Below are 17,816 nucleotides of genomic sequence, written 5' to 3'. Positions count from 1 at the left end.
GCAATTAAAGCTTTAACGCTAATTCTTCAGTTCTTATGATTAGAATTCCCCAGATGTTGTGAAATTATCAAATTTGATAAGATAGTTCATCAAATGTTGGGAAATTAATATTTTTGGGTTTCTTTCCTATGACAACAACTTAAAGATGCTTAAAAATTGCTATATTAATCCTCATGAATTAGGATTTCCCCATTGACACAGGTGTTCCTTTTTAGACAAGTCCCTCAAGACGTTTTGTCACCTTAATTACTGTATTGCCTTCAGCATTATACGAATCCTTGTCCTATATACAACACTCTTAGTATAAAAGAAATTGAGTGATCGGTCTCTGGGGAGAATCGGACTCTCATATTCGCAAAATAGCAATACAGATATCTGGTCTCTTGTCTAACCACTCGGCCACTTTCAGATTTGCCTATTTATGACTTGATACCCAGATTTACATACTGCTCAGATACTACTAGAATAATCCATCATTATTAATCGGCTACTTCTTCTTGGGAATGTAATCCATCTTTGGATCATTCACATTATCTTTTGTACTAACTGGGAAGTCGGCTAATTGATCCAAATGCTGGCACCAGGGCGACGTGACTCTGACTTGGTGTCGGTTTATATCTATAGGATTGTGCCGGATTAATACCGAATCTGGCACCAAAGCAGAGTCAAGCTGGTCAGGGGCTGAATTTGATCGATTAACTTATTCATACTAATTGGGAAGTATCTTGGTTGCCGTGTATTATGTTTCAAGAATGTTGCAAAATTTCTTTGAAAAACCCAAAAAATACGTCATTTTCCCAAAGCAAGCAGATTTCAACTGCGAACTCGAAGTTTTAATTCACTTCCAAATCCAACAATAAATACCTAACAGAATACATCTTTAACGGTTACAACATGATCACATTTTTTGAATATCTCTACAATTTTTTAGAAATTTTTCTTGTTATCAACACTTTTTTACCTTTTGACCATAATATTTATGTAAACAGCAAGTGCCGCTACTTTAGTAGTCAACAAGTTCTGTGAATTAATACTTGCTGTACATTAACTGTCGAATTCTGATTTAAAAGTGAAAACAATCTTAACTTTCATTCATAATTCCGCAATTGGAACTTAAACTTGTAAAATAAACATAAAGTACAAAGTTCAGTTTTTTGATCAGCAGTGCTGATAATAATTAATTTCACCAATAAAACATGGCTTTAAATTCTATCAAAATATCAAGGATATTCAATCAAAATGCATTTCGATGCATTGCATTAAGCGCGCAACGAAATCAATCAACTGCAGCTAAAAAGGAACAGCTTATAATCACTGATGTAAATAAGAAAACTGGATTTGCAACACTGTCATTCAATCGACCCTCGGCACTCAACAGCTTTACTCTTGAACTTTTACAAGACTTTTCAAAGGCATTGGATGAAGTTGAGGAGAAAAAGTATAAAGGAATGATTTTGACAAGCGTAATGATTAATGCTTTGATTTTTGTGAAAGTTTGGTACTAAAACATAATTTTCAATTCCATTTCAGACATCAACGAATGCATTCACAGCTGGACTTGACATTAAAGAGCTTATTAATCCAGATCCTGCAAGATTGAGAGAACTCCGTGCTGTATATCTTGATTGTTGCCTTAAGCTGTATAATTCATTATTCCCGACAGCTGCTGCTATCAATGGACATGCTATTGGTGGTGGTTGCTTCCTTGCCATCGCTTGCGAGTATCGTGTAATGTTGCCAAACTTTAAAATAGGATTAAATGAAACCCAACTTGGAATTGCTGTGCCTGAAGTTGCTATTTTGGCTACTAAAAATGTCATTTCATCTCGTGATTCCGAAATGGCATTGACTTTAGGAACAGTTTTTAGCTCTGAAAAGGCTCTCGAAATTGGATTAGTTGATGAAATTGCCAAAGATCAAGCTGAAGCCATAGCTAAATGTGAAGCATTCATGCTCAAATTTAAGAGTGTTCCAGCATTAGCTCGTGGAATCACCAAACAGCTATTCAGAAAGAAAATTGTGGATCTGATGAGTGGAAATAAGGAAAAAGACGTTGAAAACTTCGTAAGTTATGTTCTTGATCCAGCAAGTCAACAGTCGCTAAAAGCATTCTTAGATCGCTCAAAGAAATAGTAAATCCGTGCAATCAAAGATTACTTTACCATTGTTAATTTTTTTATTGAAAATTTTATACAGTTTTATGCCTTAAAAAAAATAAAGTCCAAAAATTTGAGATTAGGAGCTTAAAGACTCTATGAACATTAGAAAAGAAAAGCTTCATGATTAGTTATTTTTACAGTTTGACTACATATGTGTAGAAGAAGTAGAAGGTATAGGTGGATTAGATGGTACAACATATCATAGTTGGCATGGAGATAGACAGAACCGGTGAAAACCAGCTGTATCGTGACTTACGCAGGTTGTCATCTTATACCAGTTAGCACTTGCCGCAGGCTGTCTCCTTCCTCCAGTTGGCAACTGCGGAACATGATCCCTGCAGAAGATGAACTGAAAAGCATCAAATGCCGGCTTTTATCAAATCATGTTCATTAGGGCATCACAATGTCTTGACGGATAACACAATGTATTAACGGAACGACGCAAAGTTGCCCTGACGTCACCATGTAGCCTGATGTCGATCCATATTTTCAACCAACGAACAACGAGATCCACGGCATAATTCCTCTCGGATACAATCAAATTCTTCCATTTTCATTGAAAATTAATCTTCTAAAACTTGTGTTCTACATTATTTTTAAGTCACCCATACTTGTTAATAATTTTATAAACAGTTACTTGCATTACATCCACAAATAAAACAGAATCAAAGTTTACATTCTTATAAATTATTTTAAAATTCAAAGAAAATGTCCAGAAATATTTTGTTGCTGTCTAAGGCTATTAATTCTAATGTTAGACGATTGTGTACAGTTCCAAAACCTGTCCAAAATGCTGAAAAGTTAGTGCTAATTGATGTAAATGATAAAACTGGCTATGGTACATTATCAATCAATAGATTACCATCAAACAGCCTTAACAAGGAACTGTTTAATGCTTTATCAGATGCACTGGATGAAATGGAAAGGAACAAATCAAGAGGAATCATACTCACAAGTGTAAGTGACTAACATCCAGTTCTGTTACGAATACTCATTGAAAACCTTTTCAGACCTCACCAAAAATATTCTCATCTGGATTAGATTTAGATGTTGTGTATCATGGCAATTCCCAAACGTATGCAGAACTGTGGTCTGCAGCTCTGGATTGTTTTCTTAAACTTTATGATGCATCATTTCCCAGTGCAGCTGCGGTCAATGGTAAGACTTTAATCATTGATCATACATCCTCTATATTAATGCTTACTTTAACTTTTAGGTCACGCGATTGGAGGAGGATGCTTCTATGCAATGACTTGTGACTATAGAGCTATGGTAAATGACTATAAAATTGGATTAAATGAAATTCAAGTCGGCATTGCACTACCAAAGATTCTTGTCATGGTCATGGGCAAGCTATTGCCAAGACGTCATGCTGAACTTTCCCTTACATTAGGAACTGTTTATTCAGCTATAGATGCTCAAAAAGTGAATCTTGTTGATGATGTTGTCGCTGACAAAGCAGAAGCAATTGCCAAATGTGAAGAGTTTCTTAATCGATTCCGTAAAATTCCAATGGACGCAGTAAACAAGACGAAACGTAGCATACGTAGAGAAGAGATCGAATATATCCGAAATCATAAACAAAAAGACATTGATGACTTTGTGAAAGCTGTCGAAAGTGTTGAGGCACAAAATACAATCAAAATGTATTATGAAGCTCTAAAAAATAAGAAATAAACATGAATCTAGTCTAATAAATTTTGGTTCCTTGTCGACTTGTTTTTCTTAATATTAAGAGATTTACATTGTATGGATGTTTGTTTGTGTTTACCTTATTGATGTGTGTAGCTTAATATTTATTTGAACAGAATGGTTATCAACATTGATGGTTTATCGATGCGTGTGTATACTATCAGTCAATACGACGGAGAGTCCATAACGAGTTTTTCGTCTATCCGAAAACTAATAAACAATTATTAATCAGCATATCTGGAAGTTAATAGTCATTACAATCAGTTGTGTCAATTAATTTGCAAGCCATGATGCTCCGTCAGTTATCAAAAGCACCAAATAATATGAATTTAATAAGAAGAATTGCCACAAATACGATCCTCAAAAGTCAAACAGTCACAACAAATATTGACTACAATCAATTGGTACTTGTTGATGTAAATGATAAAAATGGATACGCAACAGTCACACTTAATAGACCACCGGTAAACAGCTTCAACCTTGAACTTATGATGGCATTATCGAGAGCACTCGATCAAGTTGAAAGGAACAATTCAAGAGGAATGATATTGACCAGTGTAAATATTTTTAGATTTTTTATTATGTATCATGTCTTCTTATTTGACAGTCATGACTTGTTATCTATTTTGTAGATAATTCCAAACATTTTCTCGACTGGCTTTGATATTCGTGAGCTTTACCAAGCAGATGAGCGTAGATTGAGAGAATTTTGGTCAGTTCTTCAAGACTGTTGGTTTAAACTTTATGGATCAACATATCCAACTGCTGCTGCCATTAATGGACATAATCCAGCAGCCGGTTGCTTCTTTGCATTGTGCTGCGAATATAGAGCTATGGTTCGTAACTCAAAGTTAGGTATAAGTGGTGCACGACTTGGAATTTCAATTCCACTTCCAATGATTTATACAATGCGAAGTGTCATATCCACTAGACAAACGGAATTGGCATTGACATCAGGTGCATTGTTTACTACAGAAGATGCACTAAAGGTTGGACTTATTGATGATATTGCAGCTGATAGATCAGATGCCTTTGCTAAATGTGAAGCATTTTTGGACAGGTTTAAGGATATTCCACCAGTTTCACGTGGATTCACCAAACGATCGATAAGACAAAAGGACATGGAAGAAATTGCTGCAAATCGTCAACGTGACACTGATGAGTTTGTCAGAGCTGTTTTGAATCCAGAAGCACAATCATCATTTGCAGCATTTCTTGGGAAGTGATTAATTTGCTGATTTTTATGTCCATATTGTAATCCCTTAAAAAACCGTTAATTTTTTCAAATAAATTATTTTTTTCAAATTCAATCTATTTCGAAGATCATTTTCGATTTTCGAGAAAAACATTCAGCTGATAAAGGTACAAAGTTCCAAACAGACTTAACATTTCTTTATTATTTTCAAAAATCAAATACTCTTTATCTTTAAATTGAGAATTTTGATAGTTAAGGACAAAGTTTGAAACAACAAAATTATACTCAGGATGAGTGCACTAAAGTTAGCATTAAACTCACGACAAGTAAGCAGGAACTTACTTAATTATGCTAAATATAATGTGAATATAGTAAAACATCAGTCAACAAAGTCTGAAGGTTTAGTTTTAATTGACGTAAATGATAAGACTGGATTTGCTCTAGTCACATTAAATAGTCCTCCGGTCAATAGCCTTAACTTGGAGTTGCTGTCAGCCTTTTCTAATGCATTAGATGAAGTGAAAAATAACAATTCAAGAGGAATGATACTCACTAGTGTAAGTAGGCCAAATAAGTTGTGGCTTAATATTCATGAATAAAACATGACTTTTTTTCCTTAATTGCAGTCATCGCCAACGGTGTTTACAGCGGGTTTGGATATAAATGAGATGTATAAACCTGATTATGATCGAGCTAGGAAATTTTGGAGTTCTTTACAAGACTGCTGGTTGAAATTATATGGATCATCATTCCCAACAGCTGCTGCAATTAATGGTAAGATTGCTATGTTCTTGTGAAGGCTTGATGCCGTTCCTGAGCGTAAAAATTAGGTAGTGTCATCCTCAGTCTTGACCTATGACAACAGGTCCATGCCGTGACACTTACCATGCCATGTCCTCTTACTTACTGAGCTACAGGGAGTTGTTAGGAAGTGCGGCGCAGTACTCACTTAATCCTTCTTTGTATATCCGATGTTCTTTGTTCCACTCTTATCGTTTATTGGATCAAGACACAAATTCCAACAGTTTAATCCACAATAATCTATCAATATCAACTCAAATTAACATTTTTTCTCTATCACAAAGGTCACAGTCCCGCTGGAGGATGTCTATTTGCGATGTGCTGCGAGTATCGTGTAATGCTTCCAAAATTCACGATCGGATTGAATGAAACCAAACTTGGAATTGTCGCACCTGCATGGTTCATGGCTTCAATGAAGAACACAATTCCAATAAGAAAAGCTGAAATGGCCTTGACCTTAGGTACGCTTTTCAGTACTGAGGAAGCTTTAAAAATTGGTTTAGTCGACGAAATCGCAAAAGATAAGGCAGAAGCGATTGCAAAATGCGAAGAATTTCTTAAAAGATATGAGAAAATTCCACAAATGGCACGCGCAGTCACTAAACAATTATACCGACAACAAGACATTAAGGAACTTGAGGACAGCCGAGGAGCTGATGTTGAGCTGTTCATAACAACGATTAGAAATGATAAAATCCAGACATCACTTGGACGCTATATTGCATTCTTAAAATGGAAGAAGAGATTAAAGCCTTTAATACAATTTGTATCATATGTTACTCGACTTGTGAAGCCAAAAAAGAAGAAGAGCAAGACAACGTAGAAAAATGAGATTGTTAGAGTATATGATTATTAAGTATAGGGTTCATTTGGTTGTTATGTAACACTAGAAGTTGTTATCTTCTAGATGTAGTAAATTTTTTATGAATTTAGATGAGTATTAAATCAGAATAGTTTGTTGGACCAACAGATGAATTGTGATCCTTGAGTTCCAAGCTCCATCACAGGCTTCTGATTGATAATTTTCTTGTGCCAAATGTAAAACTGTATCTTTCAACAGCCTGCTTAATGAGCTATTGGTCCATGTGATCACTAACTATCTGCATAGTCAGATTTGTTATCACTTCCCCGATCTTAAAACAAGATCAAGTAAAGTACACGTTACCATACTACAAATTGATAGATTTTACCATTTAACGAATTTATATAATTCAAATCTTTTAACGGTTACGACAAATTCAAATTTTGTTCAAGAAACACTGTAAAAACATTGAAAACACTGTGAAACAACGAAAAACAATGAAAAAACGTGCTGTCTTTGTTTACCAATATCTAAAATTGTTAATTATAGTGAAATTGAGCTAGATTCCTACCAGAAATTCATCGAAATTCCTCCTCATTCCTTATTGTTACGTAACATCCAAATGATCCCCTTTATTTGCATATTTTATTTTCTTTTGTTAAATTCTTAACATTAAAAGTTAAAGGTATGAGCGTGTACTCATACCATAAACATTTTCACAATTCATGTCCAATGCTGCAAATGGATAAGTAATTGGATCATTATTAAATAATTAAAAGAAACATATTAAAGATTAATAAGTAGTCACAAGAGATTGTTATTTTGTTTTGTTTGCTGTTTGTGGAGATAATTAAGAAATATAAACAGTTCCTCTCTTTCAACAAAAGAGTGACTTGGTGTCATTAAAGAGAGTGGGAAATGATTGCTACCTGACCGTGTCAGCGATAACATTAATATACTTTCTTTTGTATGTATTGAAGGAAAATAAAGGCATTAATTTTACAAAGATAAAAAGTCATATTAGAACAGACTTAAATCTATCGTCGGTTCCATAACATTGCATTATTTTTGGTTCTCATCGAAATATTTTTACGTCTCACGGAGAATAATAAAATAAAGAATAATATACGCATATATACAGGCGCGACGTTTTAGTGTGTTCATTTTGCTGTGCCGTATCACTTGTAAATGATGAATTTTTCGCGTTTAATTAAAAATTGTACAATTCCATCGAGATGGTTATTGTCAAATAACATCAGATATCAATCATCAAGTGCTGCACAGAACTTAATTCAAGTTGATATAAATGAAAAGACTGGAGTGTCTGTTGTGTCACTTAATCGTAAGCCAGTTAACAGTTTGTCCTTGGAATTATTTAAAGACTTTTGTGGCGTTATGGATGATCTCGAACGTGAAAAAGTCCGTGGAATGGTGTTGAAGAGTGTAAATACATCAATCAAATTAAATGACAGCGTCTATTATTAATGAAATATTAAATTACAGTCATGTGATAATGTATTCTCAAGCGGCTTAGATATCGGTGAATTATATCCACATCCAAGTGAAGAACGTTTTGAAGCATTCTGGTTGTTTTTCCAAGAGAGTTGGCTTAAATTGTATGGATCATCATTTCCAACTGTTGCCTTTATTAATGGTACGTAAAATCTATCCAATTATTTTAATAACCCAATGTTTACATGTTTTGTTTTCCAAAAATGAAGGTCATGCTCCAGCTGGAGGTTGTGTATTTGCTATATCCTGTGAATATCGTCTTATGCTACCTCACTACAAGATCGGCTTGAATGAAGCACCTGTTGGAATTGTAGCAACAGAATGGGTTATGAATTCATTAAGAGCTGTCCTGCCAGGCAAAAATGCCGAACGCTTATTAACCTCAGGGAGATTATTGGATACTCAGGAAGCATTTAACATCGGACTTATCGATCAAATCGTTAATAATGAGGAAGAGGCAATGGCGAGAAGTGAAGAATTCTTTGCGACATTCGATAATGTACCAAAATTAGCTCGTGCCTTAACAAAGCAAAATTATCGTAAAAATGACTTGAATCAATTGGTTAAAAATCGTTCATCAGATGCCAAACAATTCCTTAATCATATTTTACGTCCTGAAACTCAAAAAATCATTGGAAGTTACTTCAAGAGCCTTAAAGATCGCAAAAAAGATTAAATGTTTTAAGTTTTACAGTTTCTATAAAATATTTTTTTAAAGAATGTCTACAAAACATTTTCTTTTACTTTTCACGATGGGAAATTCGGGAAAATTCATTGGAAATTTTTCATTCCAGTCAAGGCATGTTGAGACAATTTTTTTTAGAATAAGGAAGTGCTGATTTCGGTCTCATAAAATCAACTTATTTTGACATTGCAAAGTCGTTTTTGGAGTTAGAATGGGAAATAACAAGAAGAAACGTACACACAAAAAGAAATCTCAAGGTCCTAAGCCGACACAAGAGTCAACCACAGAGCAGATTGAGAATGTTGAAAAAAATGACGAAATTATTGATGAAAAACAAAATGAAAATGCCGCTGGATCTCAACAAGAGGAGAAAAATGTAGAAGTAAAAGAAGAGGAAAAAGTGATCCAGAAAGAAGAAGATGTCAAGGCAGTTGATAAAGTTGTTGTGGAGGAAACACCTAAAGTTGAGCCAAAAGAAGAAATTAAGCCTGCAGAAGTGGAAGTAAACAAAGTTCCAGAAGACATCAAAGTTGAAAATGAGGAGCCTCAAAAGGTTTGTGATTAAGAACAGTGATTCAGCACATGCATGAGCTGTTCATTTTTAAGTAGCAACAGCAACAATTAAAATTTAACGGAAATTATTTTTTTGAATTCGATTTGTGGTGAAAGATTGGTGAATTCAACTATTTTTAAAATTACTTGCGCAACGGTTTTGACATTCAGACAAATTTTGTATTTTTATCAATAATTATGAAAATCGTGCTAAGTGTAGAACTGCCGGTAGACATAAATAGAGCTTTTATAGTTTTTCGCGAAAAAAAGAATAATATGAGCAGTAATTTATCGGAAAATTTAGAAAAATTGCAGTTAGATACTGAAAAGGCATGAAAATCAGTTAATTATAATAATGTCATTAACGTCTTTGTACAGATTAATCAATTTTAATAGAAGTTTAATAGTAAATCAACTGAAAAGTGGAAATAGGGAGAATTGGAAATGTTTAGCTACTTTGGTTCGTTTATTACTCAAAATAATTATGTGACAATAGTGTTATTCTAATAATTTAGTTCAGCATTATTAATACCTGTGCCTTTTGTGTTTAATTATATTAGATTTTTTAGAGTTTGACCTACTTTTCATTTTTCCACGTTGATTTCATAACTTTTTTTGTCATTTTTTTGTAAACATTCTTATGAATTGCATCATTTAATTGGAAGCTCCGTGAGTGAGTCACACGCAAAATAACTAATAGCACATTTTTATTTAATTTTTCAGGCATCAAAACAAAAAGCAGCCAAGAAAAAGCAACTTGAAGACATGGGTGTTGAGACAGGTTAGATCTTTAAGTGTAATTTAATGTTATTATTGCGTAGCTGTGCAATTTATTGATAGCCAACTCATCAAAATAATTTTTCTCATTTTTTAGGAATTAAGGAACTAAATCCACCACCAAATTACATTGAAGAACGTATCAAGTTGTATGATAAATTAAGAGATGAATATTTGGAGGAGCTTAAAGCCAAGCCAAGAGAGAAAATTCAAATAACATTACCAGACGGAAAGGTCGTCGAAGGATTATCATGGGAAACAACACCATATGAAATTGCTGCTGGTATAAGTAAAGGATTGGCTGACAATACAGTTGTTGCCAAAATTGACGATGAAGTTTGGGATTTAGATAGAGTATTAGAGAAGAGCTGCACATTGAAACTCTTAAAATTCGATGATCCAGAAGCTCAAGCAGTTTTCTGGCACAGTTCAGCACATATTCTTGGAGAAGCAATGGAACGATGTTATGGTGGCTGCTTATGCTATGGACCACCCATTGAGAACGGATTCTACTATGACATGTTTTTGGAAGGTGATGGAATCTCACCAAATCATTACAAAACACTCGAAGACCTTGTCAAGAAGATTGTTAAGGAAAAGCAGCCATTCGAACGTCTTGAAATGAAGAAATCTGACTTACTCAAGATGTTCGAGTACAATGAATTCAAGAAGAGAATCTTAAATGAGAAAGTCACAACAGAAACAACAACAGTTTATCGTTGTGGACCATTGATTGATTTATGTCGTGGACCTCATGTACGTAATACAGGCAAGATAAAGGCAATGAAAGTTACAAAGAACAGCTCTACATATTGGGAAGGTAAAGCTGATGCTGAAACTCTTCAACGAGTTTATGGAATTTCATTCCCAGATCCAAAACAATTAAAGGAATGGGAGAAACTTCAAGAAGAAGCAGCAAAACGTGATCATCGTAAAGTTGGTCAACAACAAGAACTTTACTTCTTCCACGAATTGTCACCTGGTTCATGCTTCTTCTTGCCTCGAGGCGCTCACATTTACAATACATTGATGAATTTCATCAGAAGTGAATATCGTAAGCGTGGCTTCCAAGAAGTCATAACACCAAACATGTATAATGCAAAATTATGGCAAACATCTGGACATTGGCAACATTATGCTGACAACATGTTCTCATTTGATGTTGAAAAGGAAAAGTTTGCATTAAAGCCCATGAATTGTCCAGGACATTGCTTAATGTTTGATCATCGTAATCGATCATGGCGTGAATTGCCATTAAGAATGGCTGATTTTGGTGTCTTACACAGAAATGAATTGTCTGGAGCCTTGACTGGATTGACACGTGTACGTCGTTTCCAACAAGATGATGCTCACATCTTTTGTGCACCCGAACAAATTAAGCAGGAAATTACAGGATGTTTAGACTTCTTACAATGTGTCTATGGAAAGTTTGGATTCTCATTTGACTTGGTTCTATCCACACGTCCTGAAAAATTCTTGGGTGAAATTGAGGTATGGAATGAAGCAGAAAAGGCATTGTCAGATTCACTTGATGAATTTGGTGTTAAATGGTCATTAAATCCAGGCGATGGAGCTTTCTATGGCCCAAAGATTGACATCACAATTAAGGATGCATTGAAACGATCACATCAATGTGCTACAATCCAACTTGACTTCCAATTGCCAATCAGATTTAATTTGAACTTTGTGTCTGAAACTGGCGAGAAGAAACGACCTGTAATCATTCATCGTGCTATTCTTGGATCTGTCGAGAGAATGATTGCTATTTTGACTGAAAATTGTGCTGGAAAATGGCCATTCTGGTTGTCACCAAGACAAATTATGGTTGTTCCTGTTGGTCCAAGTTTAGACGATTATGCTAATGAAGTACGTGATCGTTTATATGCTGCTGGCTTTATGGCTGAATCAGACACTGATGATGGTGACACAATGAATAAGAAAATCAGAAATGCTCAATTGGCACAATGCAATTTCATCTTGGTTGTTGGCGAAAAGGAGAAAAATTCAGGAACAGTCAATGTCCGTACTAGAGATAATAAGGTTCACGGTGAAGTTACAATTGATGTGCTGATTAGCAAACTTGCTAAAATTCGCGATGAATTTATTCGTGATGAAGACACATTCTAGACAGCATCAGCAACTGTGTATCCTGAATAATACAGAATTATATTATATGATTCATATCCTTAACAAGCATTTTCCTTAAATATGAAATAAAAGCTTTGGTTTTAAAAATTTAATTTTGGTAGGATGTGCTGGTTAATTTAATAATCGCAGTAATCTTTGTCAATTTTTTCAGTTTTTTTTTAAAAATGTCACAAAATATTTCCGAAGAATCAAAATCAACAGAAATTCACGTAGTTTTATCAAATTTTCAAGGCCTACAGTACGATATCGATGAAGACACAGAATATGAAGTTATTGCATCATACGTAAACAATATTTTGAGTAATGACTGCTTTCAAATAAACCATAAATCTATACCAGAAATAATCATCAAAATTCCAATTGATATAGCAGATGAGAATCAAGTTTCGGATCTATTTTCAAATCGATTATTGCTTACTCTTATAAAACATGAGAATGAAAATGCAGATACAGTTGGATACAGCAGTATTGACTTGTCAGATTTATGTTCAATAAAATGTGAAAGCATTAAAATTCACAAACAATTTAAAGCTATAAAAGTTGCAAGGAAAATATCTTTTGATGTTAATGCAGCCACAAATATTCCATTGATGAATACAGCAAATGAAAACTGTATGAATTTTACATTGGAATCAGTTTACAGCAATAATATTTATGATAAAATTTTAATCTGTTTGAATGCACCAATTGAGGTAAATAATTGCTTTAATTTACTTAAAAATTGCTCAATTCCAATTCATTTCAGGCAATAAACAATGCAACATTCAATGTTACGAGAATCTGTGAATTTGGCAACTCCAGTCTAGCTGATAATGATTCCAAGAACATCCAGTATGATGAAACCGACAATTCAGCACAATTTGACGATCGATTATGCAGTTTGAGCTGTCAATCTTATCAACGCACGAATGTAAATGCCACATTTAAATCTGTAATATTCACAAAGGAAGCATGTTTAGCGCTTCATGACCACATCAGAAAATATGAACAAATTTCAATGGAATTGATGCTTAACAATGATGTACATTTGTTTGGATTAATTGATTGTGAAAAGTTGCTACATGTTGGATGCAGAACCGTTCGTTGCTTGGTGCCACTATACAGATTCGACAATGAATTATTCAATAGCTACACGCAATGCAACAGCAAATTTTATAAGCCAGAAGTGCATTTGATGTCAAAAAATAGTAAGAGAATTTCCAGGAAAACTCAAATTAATAACGAAAATAAGTCACTTGAGGATATAAAGGCATTAGATGATGAAGGAAAACAAATATTTGTTGTTGTTCTGTTAAAATTGCAAAAATCATTGAATGAGGAAGTGAGCATTGACACAAAATATTCTCATGGGATGTTCAAATATGATAATTCAATGGAATGGGATGTAGTTCATCAAAAGTCCAAAACCTGCAAAACTGAGAATTCAATATTCACAAAGATAAAAATTCTGTTTGATCACTTCCGAGATTCTTGTGATGATGAAGACTTTGCATGTTCATTGGTATCGAATATTGGAAATTCCGAGAAAATTCCATCCAACAACGAGTGTGACTTGATTTTAGTCCAAATCTATAAATCACTAGGCATGATCAATAAAGCTGAGGATATTCTTCTCCATAACATCCACAATGACCCAAATTCGGAAGCAGTCTGGCTAAATTATACAATATTCAATGCAAAACAGGAAGACTATGATAAAATGGCAGTAGCTATTGACGAGATGCAGAAAATCAATCCACAATCTCTGATATCAAACATATTAAATGCTTATTTGCTATTCAAATCTCATAAATATCCAGCATGTCTGAATTTGATAAGCAATTTGCAGTCAAGATACGGCAATATTGAGGAATTAGGCATCATGCAGTATGTGATTAATGCCATGCTTGGTATCGAAAATAGTCAAGTCAATAAAGGCTTTACAAAAAATAAGGAAATAGAAAACATTTACAGTCGTACAGACAATTTGTGGCTTACGGCAAGTGATGAATGCTTTCTAAGCTGTCAAAATTCATTTATTAAGTCTGCAGTTTTCTTTATTAATATCGGATGTTATGATATTGCTGAATTGTGCCTTGGGGAATATTATCAATCGTATGGAATCAACATTAATTATTTGTATCTATTGGCGGCCATTGATTCATCAAAAGGATGTTACAAAGAGGCTCTATATCATCTCAATAGAATTTCCGAGAATGATGTCGCAAATCATAGTTTGAATGTGAGTAGAGTTTAATCTATTAGTTCTTCTGACGGTCCTCCATCTTGCAATCTTTGGCAGGATTATGCTATTGCTTGCTATTTCAGTCACATGATTCTACTCTTCTACATAATCTGTTCCTTGCATAATTATTCTAAACCCAAGCGGCACAATACGGCGTATCGCAATTTACATATCGTCCATATAATTCGTCGTCCATATAATTGAGTATATTCATGAGCCCGTTCCCACAATTCCCACATAGTTCTGTACATTGACACTTACTTACTTGCTTACTTCGATGACCGTACGTACAAAATAATTGTGATCCATCAGCTCCCATAGACGTTGCCTAAAACCAGACTGATTACCGCTTGCTAATTCCCGATTATAAGTGCAATACTGTCTTAATCGTCAGCTTCCTTCCTTGACTTCTTTGGTGATATACCACGTGATAAGCAGTGACATAATTAAATCAAATTTTTGCGATAAATCTATAATAATGCCGAGTTGTGGAGTATAGCTTCAGCAAAGGAGTCAAAACCAAATTCCTGAAACTTATTCCAATTCCTTACAAGCATCCAGTCCTATGACATAGTTCTGTATCATTCGATTTATTTCTAGATTAATTATGCCCCAAAATTTTTTAGGAATTTGGAATACGATTCAGAATAGGATTGGATTTGACATTTCTAAGTTTTGAGAGCATTGCTGCATAGATTCAGTATCATCCTTAAGGATGTATACTTAATTCAATTTATTAGGTAGTTCTGCAAACATTCCAAATTCAAAAGTTAATTGAAATAATTCAAAAGCTACTAATTTAAATTAATTATGAATCATATAGCTACTAATGATTCTTGCGTATTAAGTTATCTGCTTTATTTAATTCATTACTTTTCATTTCCAATTTTTCCTTACAGCATTCAAAAATTGCTAAGTCAATCATATTGAACTTATTACATATAAAGAATTTTAAAAAAGCTGCAGACATATTCAACACATACATAGAAATGGAATCGTGTGACAACTTTCTCATATTATTTCATCTTGGATCGTATTTTAATCGTATTAATGAATTTATTATTGCAAAAGAATTTTTAATTCAAGCTGCTAAATTGTATCAATGTCAATTGATATTCCAGGAATTGGGAAAATGCTTTATGGCATTGACATCAATTGAATTGGCTGAAAAAGCATTTTTGAATGCAATTCAATATGATATTAATGATATTGACACGATAATAAGCTTGAAGGAAATTTACAAAATTCAGGATAGACACGATGCACTTGACATTTGTGGATAATATAATAATAATAATATAAATAATGTTAATTAAATAGATTTGGAATCAGTTAACAAATACAAATGAACCAAGCACCAAAAAATATATATAAAAATTGTGACGTTATGTGTAATAAATAAATGAATTGATAATTTCATATGTAGGTAGTCATACTTAATATTTTTTTGAGTAAAATGATATAGTCAGATATTTTGTTAAACAAAGATCCTGGTTTCGAGTAAAATATTCTTAATTAGTAGCTGGTTCTGTCGCTTCTGCCTCGACTTTTGGCTCTTGATGGTCCTTTTCATCCATCATTTTACTTCTCAACAATCTATCCTGGACACTTGTTTTCGTTATGACAATTTTATCCAATATTGGATGTTGGAATTCAGGCTGTGGTGGTCCTTTTGGTTTTGGCTTTCTAGTATTGTTATTACGTGGCTTATTGTGCTGCTTACGGGCATCTGATGATTGAGCATGGTCGTTATTTGCTTCTGCATTTTCGTAACTTTCGGCTGATGGTCGTACACGGCCAGTACCGAATGTTTTCTCGCTTGATTTTACTGTAATTAAAGAAATGTTACTTCCGTCCAATACATCAGTAAAAGAATGTCAATTGACTTGCTTACATTTAACACTTCGCACTTCATCGGTAACTTCCACCGTTATATCATTCTTTCCTTCAATTCTTTCTTTATTTGGCTTTGGTCGTGGCCTATTATTATCGATATTATTGGGTCGTTTTGGACGATTCTGTTGATGATTTTGATGTGGTTGTCGTTGAGCTGAACCAGATTTTGATTCATTTGATAATTGCTCACTATTTGATGATTCCATACTTGTATTATGTGATGGAGCTGCACGTCTCTCAGTTCTTAACTGTTGTGGAGGAATTTTTCGTGGCGAATTGCTATTACTATCATTATTCACAGCCTGATTATGATCATGTCCATCATTACTTCGATTTTGATAGTTGTTATTACTATTATTATTATGTGGATTAGGTCTAGGACGGTGATTTGGGTTCTTTTGACGTGGAGCTTGATTATGATTATCATTTGATGACCTTTCCTTGTTGCTTGAGTCACCACCATCCTCATGATTTCTTGGACGTGGATTTCTATTGTTATTGTTGCGATTTCTATTATTTTGCTGCTGTTGCTGTTGTGGTCGCTTAGCTTGACCATCAGCTTGATTATTTTGATCATCATCTCGTAGAAAATTTACGGGATCTGGTGGAATTTCATCTAATTGCTTCTTTCCAAGTATTGGTCTTCGATCTATGAAGAATGGGAAGAAAGACAAAAAATGAAGAAAACAAATAATTGCAAGTGTGCAGTATAAAAAGAAGACATAAAGATGTGTTGTATGATGTTAATAAAAAGTTGTGCAAATAACAATTTTTGCGAATGACTCACTTTTTGGTTTATAATCGGGATTTTTAGCATGTTCCTTCTGATCATCTTTGACATCATAATCTAATTCAACATTATCGTATCGATGTTTTTCATTCGTTTTAACTGCCTGACTTTTTGATAAGGTTGCTCCTTGTTTTTTCGCTTCCAACTCATCTTTAAGGATTTCTTGATGCTTCTTCTCCAACTCCTCATTTTTTATTCTTATTTGCTCCATTTTCTCATTAATTTCGTCAGACATTTTAATGTAATTAACTTAGTTCCACTATAAATTACCTTTTTTCCGAATCGACACACAATATACTAGCACATTTTCATAGTAAATATGCTGAATATTAATATTCATTTTGTCTGTAATTAATTTTCAATTGTTTTGATGACTTTATTTAGTGTTTATGTTTTTAACGGCTTTTTTGAATTCAAAAAATTTAAAAATGATGAAAATACCCATAAATTTAAATTTTGAAAAGTCGGTAAATTTTAATCTACCTAGATAATCTCAGAAGAATGAACAACTAATGAATTTAGCATGACAGTATTTGTTCATCCACTAAAATGCGCTCATAGCTATACAAATCAAAAGAGAAAA

At 33.8% G+C, this 17,816-nt stretch overlaps 8 protein-coding genes and 1 long non-coding RNA gene across 11 annotated transcripts; 7 read left to right on the top strand and 2 right to left on the bottom strand.

Annotated features, from left to right (window-relative positions):
* The first annotated feature begins 941 nt into the window (after nucleotides 1-941).
* Nucleotides 942-2,255, top strand: LOC139093545 (enoyl-CoA delta isomerase 1, mitochondrial-like). Its single transcript, XM_070644292.1, has 2 exons — nucleotides 942-1,463; nucleotides 1,531-2,255. The coding sequence occupies exons 1-2, from the start codon at nucleotides 1,197-1,199 to the stop codon at nucleotides 2,131-2,133; spliced, it is 870 nt and encodes a 289-aa protein (XP_070500393.1). The 5' UTR covers nucleotides 942-1,196; the 3' UTR covers nucleotides 2,134-2,255.
* LOC139093547 (uncharacterized) lies at nucleotides 2,174-4,398 on the bottom strand. Its single transcript, XR_011544704.1, has 3 exons — nucleotides 3,931-4,398; nucleotides 3,364-3,818; nucleotides 2,174-3,305 (listed from the first exon to the last, which is right to left on the bottom strand). It is a non-coding gene; the product is annotated as an uncharacterized lncRNA (long non-coding RNA).
* LOC139093546 (enoyl-CoA delta isomerase 1, mitochondrial-like) lies at nucleotides 2,815-3,857 on the top strand. Its single transcript, XM_070644293.1, has 3 exons — nucleotides 2,815-3,116; nucleotides 3,170-3,317; nucleotides 3,376-3,857. The coding sequence occupies exons 1-3, from the start codon at nucleotides 2,868-2,870 to the stop codon at nucleotides 3,834-3,836; spliced, it is 858 nt and encodes a 285-aa protein (XP_070500394.1). The 5' UTR covers nucleotides 2,815-2,867; the 3' UTR covers nucleotides 3,837-3,857.
* On the top strand, nucleotides 3,983-7,663 carry LOC139093543 (enoyl-CoA delta isomerase 1, mitochondrial-like). Its single transcript, XM_070644290.1, has 4 exons — nucleotides 3,983-4,408; nucleotides 4,484-5,603; nucleotides 5,673-5,820; nucleotides 6,132-7,663. Exons 2-4 carry the CDS (start codon nucleotides 5,337-5,339, stop codon nucleotides 6,668-6,670), a joined length of 954 nt encoding a protein of 317 aa, XP_070500391.1. The 5' UTR covers nucleotides 3,983-4,408; nucleotides 4,484-5,336; the 3' UTR covers nucleotides 6,671-7,663.
* Nucleotides 4,685-5,077, top strand: LOC139093750 (enoyl-CoA delta isomerase 1, mitochondrial-like). The gene has a single exon (XM_070644579.1). It carries the CDS (start codon nucleotides 4,685-4,687, stop codon nucleotides 5,075-5,077), a length of 393 nt encoding a protein of 130 aa, XP_070500680.1.
* Nucleotides 7,664-7,696: 33 nt separating the features above from the next.
* On the top strand, nucleotides 7,697-8,892 carry LOC139093544 (enoyl-CoA delta isomerase 1, mitochondrial-like). Its single transcript, XM_070644291.1, has 3 exons — nucleotides 7,697-8,092; nucleotides 8,153-8,303; nucleotides 8,371-8,892. Exons 1-3 carry the CDS (start codon nucleotides 7,838-7,840, stop codon nucleotides 8,835-8,837), a joined length of 873 nt encoding a protein of 290 aa, XP_070500392.1. The 5' UTR covers nucleotides 7,697-7,837; the 3' UTR covers nucleotides 8,838-8,892.
* A 67-nt stretch (nucleotides 8,893-8,959) lies between these two features.
* On the top strand, nucleotides 8,960-12,415 carry LOC139093609 (threonine--tRNA ligase 1, cytoplasmic-like). Of its 3 annotated transcripts, none has more exons than XM_070644374.1 (3): nucleotides 8,960-9,399; nucleotides 10,122-10,179; nucleotides 10,273-12,415. In XM_070644374.1, the coding sequence occupies exons 1-3, from the start codon at nucleotides 9,058-9,060 to the stop codon at nucleotides 12,300-12,302; spliced, it is 2,430 nt and encodes an 809-aa protein (XP_070500475.1). In that variant the 5' UTR covers nucleotides 8,960-9,057; the 3' UTR covers nucleotides 12,303-12,415. The 3 variants fall into 3 exon arrangements, with proteins under 3 accessions (XP_070500475.1, XP_070500477.1, XP_070500476.1); XM_070644376.1 differs by lacking the exon at nucleotides 8,960-9,399 and adding an exon at nucleotides 9,635-9,728; XM_070644375.1 differs by lacking the exon at nucleotides 8,960-9,399 and adding an exon at nucleotides 9,727-9,858.
* Nucleotides 12,416-12,487: 72 nt separating this feature from the next.
* On the top strand, nucleotides 12,488-15,830 carry LOC139093749 (uncharacterized). The gene is made up of 3 exons (XM_070644578.1): nucleotides 12,488-13,015; nucleotides 13,069-14,544; nucleotides 15,447-15,830. Exons 1-3 carry the CDS (start codon nucleotides 12,488-12,490, stop codon nucleotides 15,828-15,830), a joined length of 2,388 nt encoding a protein of 795 aa, XP_070500679.1.
* LOC139093569 (putative mediator of RNA polymerase II transcription subunit 29) lies at nucleotides 15,346-17,540 on the bottom strand. The gene is made up of 3 exons (XM_070644316.1): nucleotides 17,231-17,540; nucleotides 16,442-17,092; nucleotides 15,346-16,375 (listed from the first exon to the last, which is right to left on the bottom strand). The coding sequence occupies exons 1-3, from the start codon at nucleotides 17,466-17,468 to the stop codon at nucleotides 16,059-16,061; spliced, it is 1,206 nt and encodes a 401-aa protein (XP_070500417.1). The 5' UTR covers nucleotides 17,469-17,540; the 3' UTR covers nucleotides 15,346-16,058.
* Nucleotides 17,541-17,816: the final 276 nt, after the last annotated feature.

This window comes from Chironomus tepperi, unplaced genomic scaffold (assembly GCF_022539635.2).
Source record: "Chironomus tepperi strain 1889 unplaced genomic scaffold, CSIRO-AGI_Ctep_v1 contig_337, whole genome shotgun sequence".
NCBI classification, from domain to species: Eukaryota; Metazoa; Arthropoda; class Insecta; order Diptera; family Chironomidae; genus Chironomus; species Chironomus tepperi.
Note: the sequence above shows the minus strand (reverse complement) of the source record. Positions and strands in the feature narration are given on the sequence as shown.